The sequence below is a fragment of the Nerophis lumbriciformis genome, linkage group LG01 (assembly GCF_033978685.3).
Source record: "Nerophis lumbriciformis linkage group LG01, RoL_Nlum_v2.1, whole genome shotgun sequence".
NCBI lineage: Eukaryota > Metazoa > Chordata > Actinopteri > Syngnathiformes > Syngnathidae > Nerophis > Nerophis lumbriciformis.
The window spans coordinates 47786445-47803054 of NC_084548.2; the positions used below are offsets into that span (position 1 = coordinate 47786445).

General features: G+C 40.0%; 1 protein-coding gene across 3 annotated transcripts in view; it reads left to right on the top strand.

Annotated features, from left to right (window-relative positions):
• Positions 1-2034: 2034 nt before the first annotated feature.
• LOC133622434 (microphthalmia-associated transcription factor-like) overlaps positions 2035-16610 on the top strand; it is an 80511-nt gene continuing 65935 nt past the window's right edge. For 2 of the 3 annotated variants that reach the window (XM_061985183.1, XM_061985191.1), the window contains exon 1: positions 5435-5618. In XM_061985183.1, coding sequence (XP_061841167.1) covers positions 5515-5618 — 104 coding nt within the window. In that variant the 5' untranslated portion in view covers positions 5435-5514. Of the gene's footprint in view, positions 2119-5434; positions 5619-16610 lie in introns of those variants that run through there. The other variant, XM_061985201.1, reaches the window with a different exon arrangement.

Here is a 16610-nt window from a genome sequence, read left to right on the forward strand (position 1 = left end):
GGAGCCCACGTACCACTAATGGTAATCGTACCACAGTTTGAGAATCACTGACCGAGACCACAAGGGAGTGTTTTAAAGGTAGATTAAAATCATCATGAATCTCCTTTAATGCATGAAGGAGCAAGCAGCATTCTAAGTACCATGAAATGTTGTGAATGGTTCTCTAAAAAAATTTACTGAATTGATTTGACTTTACCTCCTATAAAGTTTGATAATGATTAGATTTGGATTGGTTTTATGTTGGCTGAAATAAATTGAAATAAAAACAGGACCACAAACAATGGTTGATGATGGTTCTTAATATGTTAGTAACGCTGTTTAAAATACTGACGTGTGATTACTGTGATTATTCACTAAAAAATATTGCATTGATCATGGATATACACAGATTAATTTCGTAATTTTACCTTAACCGCGGATGTCAGTGATCTGGTCAATGCATACGTGAGTGCAAAGATGATTAGTGTGCTACCTGGCAAATTTCATTTCAAAATACACCCTGATGGGGCTTTATATAAAGCTGTTACCAAGTAAATGACATGCATTCGAGTAAAACATTAAAAAGAAAAAACAAGTTCCATTCTGGCAATAAAATAGTATTTTGTCTAAATATTGGTATTTTATTTTAAGTTAATTTAAATCATGCAAGCGAGTAATACCTTGTGATTAATCATGATTAATCCAAACTCTATATATATATATATATATATATATCCGCCCGAATATATATATATATATATATATATATATATATATATATATATATATATATATATATATATATACATATATATATATATATATATCCGCCCGAATGCAACTCAGATAGGCTCCAGCACCCCCCGCGATTCCAAAAGGGACATATATATATATATATATATATATATATATATATATATATATGTATATATATATATATATATATATATATATATATATATATATATATATATATATATATATATATATATATATATCCGCCCGAATGCAACTCAGATAGGCTCCAGCACCCCCCGCGATTCCAAAAGGGACATATATATATATATATATATATATATATATATATATATATATATATATATATATATATATATATATATATATATCTGCCCGAATGCAGCTCAGATAGGCTCCAGCACCCCCCGCGATTCCAAAAGGGACAAGCGGTAGAAAATGGATGGATGGATATATATATATATATATATACAGTGTATATATATATATATATATTCACTAATTGACTGAAAGAGTGCACACTTACAGCGCGTTTGCCCGACACTGCGGCACGAGCGCGATGATGTCACGTTATCGATGGAAAAATTTATTTTTAGACAATATGATTTGCCTGACCGGCTAGGAGACACCGAGAATAACAAGCGGTAGAAAATGGATTATAGGGACGGCGTGGCGAAGTTGGTAGAGTGGCCGTGCCAGCAATCGGAGGGTTGTTGGTTACTGGGGTTCAATCCCCACCTTCTACCATCCTAGTCACGTCCGTTGTGTCCTTGGGCAAGACACTTCACCCCTTGCTTCTGATGGCTGCTGGTTAGCGCCTTGCATGGCAGCTCCCGCCATCAGTGTGTGAATGTGTGTTTGAATGGCTGAATGTGGAAATACTGTCAAAGCGCTTTGAGTACCTTGAAGGTAGAAAAGCGCTATACAAGTATTTATCATTTATTATTTATTAGAAAGGACAGATTTTCTAAAATAATAATAAAAAAAATAAAAAATACAAAAAAAAGTTTAACTTGGGACATTCCCCAGGCCGGATTTTGGACGCTGGCGTGCCGTATCCTGCCCGCAGGCCGTAGTTTGGGGACCCCTGCTCTAAAGTGTGATTAATCTGATTTTTAAAAAATAATCATTTGACAGCATTAGTTGTTTGTTCTGAATGGTAAAAGGAAAAAAATATGTCAAGTTTTTCAGCAACAGTGATGTCATCAGCACAACAGGTCTGACATACTAAATACACGGACGCTGTCTTGTTTCACCTACCAGGATCCTGTTTTCACAGCGATGGACAGGAAGTTATCTGTGGTCACAGCTGATTGGATGATGGTTGTCACCTTTGAAGGCGCTGTCTCCGTCTTCACATCCGAAAAGGAATGGCTCACTTAGGTTGGTTGTTTGGATTTCAGCTCATTAGTCTGTCATGTTTGCACGGCCGCTGCTCATTAACGTTAATGTTGTGCACACTAAGTTTTAACTTCCAGCCTCATTTAAGTTTGGAATCATGCTAGATATTGTCCATGCACCATAGGTTCGAGTTTGGATGTGATAACTGTTCTTTTGGGGTGATTTATTCTGAGGCAGCCAGTGTAATATGAATTATTTATAATGTACTTATAGTTTTCCCACTCGAGCGCATTACAAAGGGCTTTGTGGCCCAAAAGTCTGGGGCCTCTCCCATAACAAGGGGTTGTGGGTAATGAGCACCCCCTTACAACAAGCAGAATAATGTGTGTCGTCTTTTCTATTGTCTTTTCTGTCAAATGTGATTGTATGAGAATCTCACATATGCGAGCATTATCATCTATCATTATGACAAAGAAGCAATAATTGTGTTGTGTTGTTGTGTCTGTTTAGTGGTGTGAGTTTGTGTCAAATTATAAGAAAGACTAAAACCAGTTATGCAGGATAACATGAATGCAAATATTTAACTTGAATTTACATCTAGTTTTAGTATGTGACCTTTGTAGCCTACACTAAGGCTTGTATAGCTTAACACTGCCACCAAGTGTTGGGAGGGTATCTATAGCTCCGTCCACACTGCAAATGATTTGCCACTTACCAAGGTTTAAAAAGTCATTTCTAGAAATTGTCCCTAGTTTTAAGAGCTATTTACTTATTTTTAGTGATTGATTTTACACCATTATCTTTATTATATGTTGTCTATTCTACTTTAAAAATGTTACAATTGAGAAAATAACTATTGAATTAAGATATTTTGGTTAATTTCATATTCACTCCATAATCTCAATTAGAAATTGCAAGTGCTTTCAGTATAAAATAATTATTTATATCTTAAAAGTCCTGCTTATTTCTAAATATACAAATCTTAATGTAGGATGTCCTGTCAAGTAAAATTAACCAGCTGCACGGACAGATTATTTCTAGTTTTTGATTGTTTATTTTTCCTCCACCTACTAGCAACCTCATCACGTCCGTTGTGTCCTTGAGCAAAACACTTCACCCTTGCTCCTGATGGGTCGTGGTTAGGGCCTTGCATGGCAGCTCTCGCCATCAGTGTGTGAATGGGTGTGTGAATGGGTGAATGTGGAAATAGTGTCAAAGCGCTTTGAGTATCTTGAAGGTAGAAAAGTGCTATACAAGTACATTTACCATATATAGGAGCAAAATATTGTTGGTGAGAAAATAATACATCATTAATCGGTGCTGCATCATTATCAACAACATATACACACATTTAATGTTTAAAGATGACACCATGAAAGTGTTCATCAAAGATTGCAATTGTTCACCATATTATCATTAACAGTACTATTGAAAACTTAACGAGTTACAGATTATAGCAAACCATTTTGTGTGCCGGCATCCTTTTGAGACCCAGCAATGCATGTTTGTCCTCTGTAAAGGACAAACTTTTCACTTGCTTTATTTTAAATGCAAAATATTTAAAAATAATTAGGGTTTTCACATTTAACAAGTTAACGCATGTGTTTAATCGTGAACAATTATCACATTAATTATGTACCAACGCAGATAAATCAACCAATTTATTGTGACCCCACATTTTCTTTACTTTAACCTGCACGGATGGTCACATGAAAGCCTGCGTGGAGGTTTATAAGGTCAATGCATATGAGTTTAAAGATGAGTGAGACAACTCAGACTGGGGAGCTCGGTGGCAAATTTTGTTTCAAAACCCACCCCAAAGGCACTAGATAATATTATTAGCAAGTTTTGACGTATATATTACGTACATTTAAGTGAAACATTTAAAAAATGTTTGTTGATGATTATCATTTGGCATTTTATGTCAAAGTAGTGGGGTCTTTTTAAATTAATTTAAATTATGCAAGGAGGTGACTTGTCCAGGGTGTACCCCGCCTTCCGCCTGAATGCAGCTGAGATAGGCTCCAGCACCCCCCGCGACCCCAAAAGGGACAAGCGGTAGAAAATGGATGGATGGATGGATGTTTATGATTATCATTTGGCATTTTATGTCAAAGTAGTGGGGTCTTTTTAAATTAATTTAAATTATGCAAGCGAGTGATTTACTGTGATTAATCATTGTAATCACATCTCAAATGTGTTAATAATCTGATTAATAAAATGAATTAATTAAGACTAAAAATTAATTTAATTTAATTATTTAATTAATCATTGGCCCTGTGATGAGATGGCGACTTGTCCAGGGTGTACATCGCCTTCCGCCCGAATGCAGCTGAGATATTGGCTCCAGCACCCCCCGCGACCCCAAATGGGACAAGCGGTAGACAATGGATGGATGGATGGATTTAATTAATCAATCATTTGACAGCACTAAAAAGTATAAATTATGTTGTACTGTGCAGAAGATAGAAGATCTGTCTTCTCAAATTGGCCTTTTGTAACAACAAGCATTATGGGCACAAGATACGTAAATTGTGAAGTCTATTCAGATATTCCCGTATTTCAAGGTGGAAATTCTGTATTTTTTGCATGTTTAATCTGAGGTGCACGGTTTGTATAACAATTTTTTAAATATTAAAACCCACACCTTTGGGAAATATATTTGGCATAGCCATGGGCCCATGAGGACTTAGTACTACTTTTTCATATAGAATGATGAAAAATGTTGATGCAACAAATGCACCAAATTGCAAAAAATTTAAATCAACAGTCTTTGAAGAAAAACTGTCTGTTGCATATTATTCTGAACATGCGTGGACATGTAACTCAACCAAAAAAAAAAAGGCTCAAAAATAAAATTGAAAAATATAGGCAGGTATGTCATTTACATGTGCTTGATTTAAAATAGAAAAACCATGGATGAAACAAATATTCAATTGGACTTAAGATAACTTGTATTAGAACAAAATAAACATATAAAAAACAATCCTGTTTACACCCAAGACAATTATTTAATGCAAAAACAATTTGAACATTTTATGGGTCTCACAATGATGTACTGTGAATAAACCTACGTAGACGTGTTAACAACGTGAACATACAGTTGTTAATTGGTGTTAAATAAAACACTTACAGTAATATTCAACATTACAAATACTGCTGAAGCTTCTCCTTTGTAAAAGTGTAAAAACCCTGCTCCTGTCAGCCAATGGGCTGTACGCGTGAGATTCGCAGCCGCGGTGCATTGTGGTAGTCGTAGTTCGCTTCCTCTTGCTAACGTGGGCAAACAGTTAGCGGCTCCGCGTTTGGGACTACAGAGCTCCGGGTGCTGGACAGATGCTTCTCGCCGTGTCAGTGCTTCACAGGGGCGACGCACCGAGCCGCACAACGCTGCTTTTTTTACGAGTTCGACGCTGCTAAAAGTTGACAAGTTCAAGCATGCAGTACGAATCGGGAATAGTTCCCGACTTTGAGGATGGAGAGGACTTACAAGAGGAACCCAAAACCTATTACGAGCTGAAGAGTCAACCCTTAAAAAGCAGGTCAGTTATTTGGCACGCTGAAGCGGTTTTGGTGTTAAGGTGCTAATGAGGCCACACATCTATCGTAAAGTACTTGTCAGGGCAAATTATGGGCTCCCCGCTGACCTAAACTACCTTTCATTGTTGATTTTTTTTTTTTGCGCTGGCACGCTCTTATGCAACATTTGGGTGTTGTCTTGTTAACGTCCACTTCAAATATTAGCCCAGAGAGAGTAGACAGGTCAGAGTTCAGCCCGATGCTCCTCAGCCCTAACAGCGGGCTAGCATGGTTAGAAGGAAACTGCTGGAAGTCAAAACATCAGCATTATCCACTTGATGTACTTGGTATAAATGACTCAAGTTAGACTTTATAGTAGTGTTGTTTCCCTTGAACTCATAACACCTGTATTATATATTATTTTCTGTGTTGCATTGTTTACTTTTTGTGAGATAAATCATTGCAATAGAAGTGTCCTCCTTGGAAAATAAGTGCATGCATCCCTAGGACATTAATTGAGTAAATATTAGTTTATGTGGGGCGTGCACACCACCAGGTAATGTGCTGTCTTAAATGTAATGTTAGGATATATTGTAATGCATGTCATGTGTGACGGCACATCAGAAAATACTTTTCTCACACTAAGTGTACACTAAGCCGGATAACCCCTTAAATGAATAATTATTTAGCCTAAGCCGCGTTTCAACCACACTAATCCAGCGTTTAAGGTTCCCCCATCTCGGACAATTTTTTACACGGGTAAGTGCGCCGTGTATTTCTTGAATCTGCGGCTCATAGCTTTGTATGGACTCACTGATTGTTTACAAACTGAGTTCGGAGAGGAAGTGACGCCAGAAAGACCGCGCCCCACACCGGTTGTGACGTCAGAATAAACGCGCCACAGCCAGCTTCATAATACAGCGGTTTCGTAACTCGGAGCTTCTTCTACATGTACAGACGCTTGTGGAAATCACACATGAATACCTTAAGAGAAAGCGATTGCAGCTATTTCGGATAAAACACTTCTCAGACGGCAAGAGAACTTTTGAATGTCGAGGTCAGCTGTGATTCTACTTGCCGAAAAACTTTGTCCATTTGTGGAAGGAGAGTCAACGAGATTGCGAGCTACTGTGGATGTGATAAAAAAGGTAGCATGTGCTTTGTATTACCTGGCTGTCGAGGGAAGACTAACTACGGAAAACGGCGAATGCTTTTGGACTGGCAAAGCAGACTGTATCAGTTATTGTCTGCCATGTATGTCGCGGACTCAACGTCTAAGTCCAGAGTATATAAAGTCACCAAAAACGAATGGACAATGAAGGTGAAGGCAAAAGAGTGAGGAGTGTCCTGACCAGATATTTAGATCCCTAGATTGATTGTTGTCAAATATTCTTTATCACATTGTGTACTTTCGTGTCCAATAAATACTTTAATTAATTTATGACGGCTCAGGTGTAATTCACTACAATAGTGCCCCACAGCACACTGGATTCCAGTTAATTGAAATACCACAACAATGGATATTGTTCCGATAAGATTAATTTAAGAACTTGCACACAAAGCAACACTGGAGGTGACTATGACGTGCGCATTTTCCGCACATGCGTATTAGGTCATGTTGCGCAGGCTGACAGAAGGGGGAGGGGGTCTTAAACGACCATTGTGTGTGTGTGTGGACAAGAATAAGGTTAGGTGGGATATAACGGTAACTTGTCTATTACTTTTTTTAAATTGAGATTTAAGTGGTTTGTGCACACCTTTCTTTGTGGCTGGGTAGTAGGTGTCTTAGAAGGACGTAGCGATGTTGGTGTTTCAGGTGGTTGTTTCAGGTGGTTGATAGGGTTTGATGTGTTGAGGCGCAATGTTGTCCCTCCTTGAAAAATGTTGGCAGAACATTTGGTGCAAGTAGCAACACAAAATGTCTTCCTCTGAAACAGTGAAAATGTCCCACGCAGTTGACGCCATGTTTGTTTACAGTGAGCTGGGGGAAAGTTAAGGGACCTCCCACAAGGAGGTAAAGAAGTGCTTGGTTGATTTGTGCACCCGACCTACAGCACAGTACGGGTAATCTCGCTTTACTGGAGCATTTTCTTAGAAAATTTAATCTAATCTATTTTCAAATGTTATCTGATTTCTTAGTATGATGTCATAATTTCACATGTCGGCCCGATAATTATCTGTCTGATATTCATTGTGCACCCCGAGTACTTGTGTTGTAATAGGTGCTTGTGAAACTTGTGTAACGATAGACGAACGGTGAGGTCTTGCAGCAGAATGTTGCCTGCTCACCCTAACCATAACCCTATTGTCACGGCCAGACGTGGCGAGGACAGAACACCACTGTCTCAACACAGAGATCTTATTGCATATGTTTGAGGGATTCCAGTTTGTGTCTGCTCTGAATCTTCACATTTTTCTGCAGTTTTGGCGGCTTTTCTATAGCCTCTGGTTCTGTGTGGCAAAAAACAATCCCCTTTGAAGGAGTAAACTGATCAGGGCTGTCCTAACCTCTTCCCCACTTCTGCATTTTTTAGCCAATTTATTTATTTGTGAAATTTTATTATACTGTGCGATACAGTCACATGGAAGACACTGGTGTGATGTTTTGCTTTCTATCGACAAATGGCGACATGAAGAAGAAATATGGCAGAAGGAGCCACTTCACTTCTGGCCAATCACAAATTCTTTTATTTAATGTCATTTTATTTGGCTCATGTGAGCCCACTTCCTTCTCCGATCACATGACGCTGACCCAGCACGTGAATAGTCTGATGACTGTTGGGAGATGTTGTGAATTTACTTAATGTGTCAGATGTGTTGTGATGGTCGCCCCTCTTTGTTTCCAGATTTTCTTAAAAAAAAGTTATCTTCTCACATAATTTATCCTGTTTTCTCACTGTGTATCTGTTTGACAGAATGGTGTGGCTCCTCTGCCTCTCTCGCCAGACTTTGTGCTTTATATAGATGTGACACAGCCAGTGAAACTTGTCTCCTATGCAGTGTAAATAAGGTGTTTAAATATAGCGTTGAATGTGTTATTTCTAGAATCAGGGAGCTTTTTACGCACATATCACCTCTGAATGTCAGTTCACAAGAATAACCAATGCTGTAAACCTGGATTGAAACTTTCCTATGACTAGGGCTTACTTTAAGGTATTTTTCATCTATTTAATGTGCATACACACAATACACTTTGATTCACTTTGTTTCAATTGTTGTTATGCATTTACATTAGATAGTCATAAGAGTTCCTTCAGAAAAATCAAGAATTCAAAACAATCTTTAATATTTTTTTTTAAATCAAACTACCATATAATCATGTTATTTGTATCAGGAGGTAACATTTTTGATCATAAACCACACCAACTAACACAGCACAACATGACTGGGAAGCACAAAATGAGATGTTCTCTCTTAAGTGAACTAAAATAAGCTATTGAAATGTTTTTAAAACACAAATGTATGTGCTTTATAAATAAAGTTGATTTGATTTATAAACTCTGCACAGTAAAACATTTTCTAAAGAAAGGGGGGGGGGGAGAAATTAGATGTCCTTCAGTACCTGATTAAGGTACAGTTTTTATTTTATTTTAATGTAGTTGGTTTTGCTGCATTTTGCACTCTTCAGTTACATGTGTTTGAATTGGACTATTTTAAAATCATGCATTTTGTTTTGTTCTTTGCACCTTTAACACCATTAATTGATTCCCCTTGTTGACTTTTATTGTTCAAAATATCAAAATAATCAGAATTGAAACACTGAAAAGGAACGTTATCAGTCTCTGTTTTTATAAAGACAGACTAAGGCCCCATAATCCCACTTAACCTTATCCTTGTTCACATACACACAATGGTCGTTTCAGAATCAGAATCAGAATCAGAATCGTTTTATTGCCATTGTTTGAGAACGGGTTCACAAACTAGGAATTTTTCTTGGTGCAATCGTGCAACATAAAACACATATAACACAGATTTGGTAATAACAAGAGCTGTAACTGAGCTATCAGATCTTGTTATAGACTTAGAAGGAATTCAAAGGAGATACTGTTAGGAGTTATTGTTCATGTGCCTGATGGCCGAGGGGAAAAAACTGTTCAGGTGGCAGGAGGTGTGGGTCTGGATGGACCATAGTCTCCTGCCTCAGGGGATAGGGGAGATTAGTTTGTGTCCAGGGTGAGAAGAGTCAGCTGTGATCCGACCCACACGCCTCCTGGTCATGGAGGAGAACAAGTCCTGGAGGTATGGGAGCTTGCAGCCAATCACCTTCTCAGCAGCACGTGCGATGCGCTGCAGTCGATGCTTATCCTGGACTGTGGCGCCGGGGAACCACACGGTGATGGAGGAGGTCAGGATGGACTCGATGATGGCTGAGTAAAACTGCACCAGCATCTCGGTCGGCACCTTAAGTTTCCTCAGCTGTCGCAGGAAGTACATCCTCTGCTGGGCCTTCTTGATGAGGGAGCTGATGGTCGGCTCCCACTTGAGGTCTTGGGTGATGGTGGTGCCCAAAAAACGGAAGGAGTCCACAATGGTGACGGGGGTGGGAGAGTCAGTCAGGGTGAGGGGGGATGGTGGGGCTGTGACTTTCCTGAAGTCCATGATCATCTCCACTGTTTTCTGGGCGTTCAGCTCCAGGTTGTTGAGGCTGCACCAGGACGCCAGCCGGTCCACCTCTCTCCTGTAGGCGGTCTCATCGCCATCCGAGATGAGCCCGATGAGGGTAGTGTAATCCGCAAACTTGAGCAGTTTTACGGACTGGTTACTGGAGGTGCAGCAGTTTAAGACCCCCTCTCCCCCGCCGTCCGCCGGTGCAATGCGACCTAGTACGCAGGCACGAAAAATGCGCACGTCATAGTCACCTCCAGTGTTGCTTTGTGTGCAAATTCTTAAATTAATTTTAACTTATCTGAACAATATCAAGTGTTGTGGTATTTCAATTAACTGGAATCCAATGTGCTGTGAGGTGTGCTCACACCTGAGCCGTTCTAAATTAATCAAATCTTTATTAGACACGTAAACAATGTGATAAAGAACATTTTACAACAATCAATCTCGGGATCTAGATATCTGGTCAGGACACTCCTCACTCTTTTGCCTTCACCTTCATTGTCCATTAGTTTTTGGGGACTTTATATTCTCTGGACCTCGACGTTGAGTCCGCGGAATACATGGGGGACAATAACTGATACAGTCTGCTTTGCCAGTCCAAATGGATTAAATTGTTTCCGTAGTCTTCTGTCGACGGCCAGGTAATACAAAGCACACGCTACCTTTTTTATCACATCCAAGGGAGCCCACATTTTCGTTGTCTCTCATTCGTCAAATGGACAAAGTTTTTCGGTAAGTAGAATCACAGCTGACCTGGACATTCGAAAGTTCTCTTGCCGTCAGAGATGTGTTGTATCCGAAATAACTGCAATCGCGCATTTTCTTCTCTTAAGGTGTTCATGTGTGTTTTCCACAATCGTCTGTTTATGTAGAAGAATGAGAAACACGGGCATGTCTGGATGACTCGCCTCCATCTTTCCAGTGGTTAGCTCCAGTTGTTATGAAGCTGGCTGTGGTGCGTTCTTTCTGATGTCACTTCCTGTGTGGGGCGCTGTCTTTCTGACTTCACTTCCTCTCCAAACTCAGTTTGTAAACGATCAATGAGTCCATACAAAGCTAAGAGCCGGAGATTCAAGAAATACACGGGGCATTTACCCGTGTAAAAAATTATCCAAAGAGGGTTACCTTAAACGATGGTTTAGTGTGGCTGAAGCGGGGCTTAGGCTAAATAATTATTCGTTTAAGGGGTTATCCGGCTTAGTGTAGACATAGCCTGATATGTTGAAAATGTGGGTGTCAAACTCGTTTTCATCACAAGCCACATCCTAGTTATGTTTGCCGTCACAGGGACAGTTGTCCCTATGAAATCATAAATCTGTTAAGGCTGTCAAAGTTAACAAGACAATAACGAGTTACCGCTAGTTACCTTTAATGTGCATGCATGTGTTTGTGAGTGCCTGTGTGTAAGAGTTTTTGTCTATCGTGTAGCTCCAGCACCCCCCGCGACCCCAAAAGGGACAAGCGGTAGAAAATGGATGGATGGATGGATGGATGGGTGTCTGTTTAAAAAATATATTATGTTTGATAAACAAACATTTACATAAAGCAAACAAATGATCCAGCCCCATGCTGATAGTATAAAAAACATGCAAATGATCTGTCTACGGTACATTTATTCAAGATAAAAAAAAACTCTTTATCTGCGATCAATTGCGATTAATTATGAATTTTTTACGGACAAAATACACCTTATACAATTGAAAATTGTTAGCGTTTGACAGCTCTAATATCTGTATTAGTACAAATATGGCCTCTTCATTTTATTACATTTTTGCATCTGTATTTGATATATACAGTATACAGTGTATATATATATTTTTTTAAACTGATTGAACAATGGCTAGTTTTGAAATCAGAAGTGGTGGCGGTGTCTCCATATTTGCAGACCGGGGTGGGGGTTCCCCTTTTAAGAAGGGGGACCGGAGGGTGTGGTCCAACAATCGTAGACTCGCACTCCTCAGCTTTCTTATTCAGGGACACTGGAGAGGAGGATCCGCTGGATAGTCGAACCTCGGTTTCGGGAGAAGAAGTGTGGTTTTTGTCCTGGTCGTGGAACTGTGGACAAGCTCTATACTTTCGGTAGGGTTGTTGAGGGTTTTGCTCAACCGGTCTACATTTGTTTTGTCAACTTGGAGAAGACATTTGACAGTGTCCCTCAGAAAATTCTGTGGGAAGTGCTGCGGGAGTATGGAGCCAAAATCAGGTGGTCCACTCACTGTATGACCAGTGTCAGGATTGAGTCTCTGCTTTTTCCTGATTTTGTGGTCCTGCTGGCTTCATCGGGTCATAATCTTCAGCTCTCACTGGATTGGTTCACTGCCAAGTGAATTCGGCTGTGATTAGAATCAGCACCTCCAAGTCCAAGTCAATGGTTAGAGTGCCATTTGTAGTTTGTGGATAATTTCATATACCTTGGGAACTTGTTTACGAGTGAGAGAACAATAGATCGTGAGATCAACAGGCTAATCGGCATCTGCAGTGATGTACTGTACCCTATGCATCGGCCCGTCGTTGTGAAATGGGGAAATGTTCTGGGCACGTCCAAAGAGTAGGAAGCCTTGGAGAAGAATATGTTAGAGAGACAATGAGCCAGATTTACAAAGATCTAAATACCATGCACTAAACAGCGTGTGCAATCTATTATTAGTATTAGTATTATTAGTGGGTGTGTTGCGTGAGATCTGCTAAGACTGCATGTCAATTGTCAATTAGTGCAGACCTCCTTATTTAAATGAGGATTTTGCATGTACTAAACGGGGCATCACCACGGAGACACTCATTTACTGCACAATCATGTTATCGTGCTCCTACTTGTGGTGTTTTGCTATGTTTTCAAACATGCAGGAGACATATACTACATTTTATGGGTATTTTAGAAGCAGTCCTGCAGTGCATTTACAATGATACCACTTTTTGTTCTGTTATTTACCGCTGAAGGTGCGCTCATTGGTGAGAGGCTGCACATTACTCCGCTCAAGACGCAAAAAAAGCAACTTAAATATATATATATTTTTTCATATAAGAAATATTTTAACAATATATCCATCCATCCATCTTGTCCCTTTCGGAGTCTCAGGGGGTGCTGGAGCCTATCCCAGCTGCATTCGGGCGGAAGGCAGTGTACACCCTGGCCAACACAGATAGCCAACACAGATAGACAGACAACATTCACACTCACAGTCACACACGAGGGACCATTTAGTGTTGACAATCAACCTATCCCTATATTATATGTAAAAAACCCAACAACGAACGTTATTAAAAAAAATACTAAGGGACACCAAAATGCATCAATTGCATATATTTTAATCAGCCCCATAAGTCATCCTTCAGCATTATAATTATAAAATGAAATTTCTGAATAGACAATATGTCTAATATGTTTTATTTTTGTCAGTCTATTATGTTGACACTCACTCGTAGGACTGAGGATTCTCGCCTGTCGGTCATCTGTCTGTGCAGCACGAGCACCGATCCTGCTGCCGTGTGTGGACCTGGCAGTTTGCAAGTCCATCCATCCATCCATCCAGACATCCATTTTCTACCGCTTATCCCTTTGGGGGTTGCGGGGGGTGCTGGAGCCTATCTCAGCTACAATCGGGCGGAAGGCGGTGTACACCCTGGACAAGTCGCCACCTCATCGCAGGGCCAACACAGATAGACAGACAACATTCACACTCACATTCACACACTAGGGCCAATTTAGTGTTGCCAATCAACATATCCCCAGGTGCATGTCTTTGGAGGTGGGAGGAAGCCGGAGTACCCGGAGGGAACCCACGCAGTCACGGGGAGAACATACAAACTCCACACAGAAAGATCCCGAGCCCGGGATTGAATCCAGGACTACTCAGGGCCTTCGTATTGTGAGGTAGACGCACTAACCCATCTGACACGTGCTAAATAAAACACAAAATAGTGCTTGCAAAACAGTGATGAGTGTTGAGAAATCACGTTGCGCGTGCTAAATATTTATTCAATAAATCAATCAAAGTAAAATTTTTTACAGCCCTTAATCACAAGTGTCTCAAAGGGCTGCACAAGCCACAGCGACATCCTCGGCTGAGATCCCACATCAGGGCAAGAAAAAACTCAACCCAATGGCATACAATGAGAACACCTTGGAGGGGACCACAGATGTGTGGACCCCGCCACCCCCTGGGCGACCGGTGCAATAGATGTCGAGTGGATCTAATAATAATAATAATAATAATAATAATAATGGATTAGATTTATAAAGCGCTTTTCTAGACACTCAAAGCACTTCACAGAGAAGTGAGAACCCATCATTCATTCACACCTGGTGGTGGTAAGCTACATTTGTAGCCACAGCTGCCCTGGGGTAGACTGACGGGAAGCGTGGCTGCCAGTTTGCGCCTACGGCCCCTCCGACCACCACCTATCATACATTCACCAGTGTGAGCGGCACTGGGGGCAAGGCTGAAGTGTCCTGCCAAAAGACACAACGGCAGCGATTTGGATGTCAATAGGCGGGGAGCGAACCCGCAACCCTCAGGTTTCTGGCATGGCCGCAAACCTTTAGAAAATCAAGCCCTATGTCTCTCAGCTGGCCTTGGAAAGCCTCGGGATCCCCTCGAAGAAGTGGGACAAAATAGCAAGGGAGAGGGAAGTCTGGGCTTCTTTGCTTAGGCTGCAGCTCCCGTAATCTAAAGGATAAGCAGAATAAGATGGATGGATTGATAGATGTAAATTGCGGCAAGTAGATTCTCAAGCATAAAAATATTCTGAAATATATTGCATTGTAACACTACAAATTAATTGTCTTGTCCCCTTCTGCTGAAGAGATTTTTTTCTTTTCTGTCTATGTAATTCAGTTGACATGCTGTAAAAAAGCAGATACAATACTCAATTTAAATAGCCCTTAATCGCAAATGCCTCAAAGATCTACACAAACCACAACAACATCTCTCTGATCCCGCATCAGGGCACAAAAAAACTCAACCCAATGGGAACAATAAGAAACTTTGGAAGGTACTGCAGATGTAATGCGAATGGATGTAATGCGTGTTGCCATTTTCAATTTTCTTTGTTGATGCGGTTTATACATCCTCATTTTAATAGTCATGAAGAGTGACTCACGTGTCTTGAGAAATGTGTTTGGATGCACCGCCTCCAAAGCATAGAGAGAAATGACAGGAGGCTGTGCTGCCCCTTTGTGACAAATGATGAGAACAATAAATGAAGTGCATGCTAACTGGATTAGCTTGTGGCACGTTGAGGTTGGTTAGGTTTTCATGAAAATAGCCAAACAAATGAACCCTGTTAATTAACTTTAACATTTAGTTATAATAGTTTTTCAGTAGTGCAATGAATAAATACATGTCAATGTGTCAATAATATTATTATATTTGTGCATGGTTACTTAAGATAAGACAAGTCACTCTTGGCTGACTTAGCAATGACAGTCCTGTCCAGTCCTTTGGTAAACACAGAGCCCTTCCCTGCAGATGTTTGTAAAGATCTGTGTCTTACTTTTTTTTTAATTGTCTTGCATGCCATCAATTACACTGCCTTGCTTCTGGGAGCAAATCCTCAGAAATGGATTGTTCACACTGTATTCCACTGTAACACTTCCTGTTAACATACTTGCTTCTTCTGATCTGCATTCTAAAAAAGCTAGTTGCAATGGTATGTACACTATTCACAAAAAGTTAGGGCTATTCAGCTTTCCGGTGAAATATCAGGATAAACTTAAAATGCACTTTAGCCTTTTACAGGTGAACGTATTGGATCTTCTCTCAACTTAGGAATGCACATGTCCAAATGTTTCACTACTGTTTGCACAACTTGTGGTTTTTTTTTAACAAAGAGCTGAACTAGAAAATTAGTGACATTTACAGTGTGCCTTTCTGTGACTTTTCCAATCTCTTTGTATCTCTGCTGCGGTCTCTCTGTGACACTCTTAAAGGGGAACTGCACTTTTTGGGGAATTTTGCCTATCGTTCACAATCATTATAAAAGACATTACGATGGATGTATTTTTTTTTTACTATTAAATAAATGTGATCAGAAGTCTGTTTACAATTAATGGAACCTATAGGTGGCACTCTATTCTGCCTACAAAGCCCTTAAAAACATCCAAACACCTGCATTAAGGTTTTATATACACACTGTAAGTATGTATGTAATGTAATAACAGGCACATGTATGATAACATTTAATATTTATGTATTTTGATAATTTTAAGCATACGCGGCGCATTCATTTCAAAAACGCATCACGGCGTTCGCTTGTTTTCTTCATCACTGATTATTACTCACCCTAGACTTCATGAGAGCCAACAAACATAATAAAACATCACTTACTGTATAAGGTCTGCTGTCATTAGGATGACAGCAGAAACAACGTGAGTATGGCTCCCTGCTCTTCATACACCGTCCTCATGG